Source organism: Trypanosoma conorhini (genome assembly GCF_003719485.1).
Source record: "Trypanosoma conorhini strain 025E chromosome Unknown Tco_14.4_contig_00830, whole genome shotgun sequence".
In the NCBI taxonomy this organism is placed as follows: Eukaryota; Euglenozoa; class Kinetoplastea; order Trypanosomatida; family Trypanosomatidae; genus Trypanosoma; species Trypanosoma conorhini.
The window spans coordinates 4,852-5,405 of record NW_021704906.1 but is presented as its reverse complement, the minus strand read 5'-3'; the positions used below and the strand labels follow the sequence as shown (position 1 = coordinate 5,405).

At 70.4% G+C, this 554-nt stretch overlaps 1 protein-coding gene across 1 annotated transcript in view; it reads left to right on the top strand.

Moving 5' to 3' along the window:
• Tco025E_08632 (uncharacterized protein) overlaps positions 1–542 on the top strand; it is a gene marked incomplete at both ends in the record, with an annotated part of 1,026 nt that extends 484 nt beyond the window's left edge. The window contains one exon of the mRNA XM_029375476.1: positions 1–542. This exon is cut by the window's left edge and continues 484 nt beyond it. Coding sequence (XP_029224473.1) covers positions 1–542 — 542 coding nt within the window.
• Between the last annotated feature and the right edge of the window lie 12 nt (positions 543–554).

Below are 554 nucleotides of genomic sequence, written 5' to 3'. Positions count from 1 at the left end.
CGCCCGCCCACGGCGGGAAAATGTCACTGCCCCGCTGCTGTGGCATGCTGTGCCGCAACCCGCCGGGGCGGGAGGGATCAGAGCTCTCCAGGCGGCTGCCCACCCGCGAAAAGGAGGAGGAGGGGCGCCGCCGCATCGCCCGCCACGACGCAAACACGCAGGGCGCCCAGCACGTGGGCCCCGCGAGAGGGACGTCTTGCCGCGCGACTGGGGCCGCACGGGGCGCTGCCAGCAGCGGCGGGCCAGAGGGGCCCCTCACTCCCCGCCGCGTCGCTGCGGCTGACTGCGCCGCGCCTCAGGGCAACACTCCCACCCGCAGCGCCCTGCGCCGACTACGCCGCAGTCATCCACGCGCACGGCAACACTCAACGCGCGGTTGCGCCCACCTACGAACGCGCAAAGGCAAGAGCGAAGCAGGAGGGAGTGCACACACACACACACACACACACAGCGATGCGGGAGGGGAAGCAAGACAAGGAGGAGTGGCGAGGCCCGAGGTGCCACCGCAGCTCACGCAGCGGCAAGCCACGGGAAAGCTATGATGAAAGCAAAAT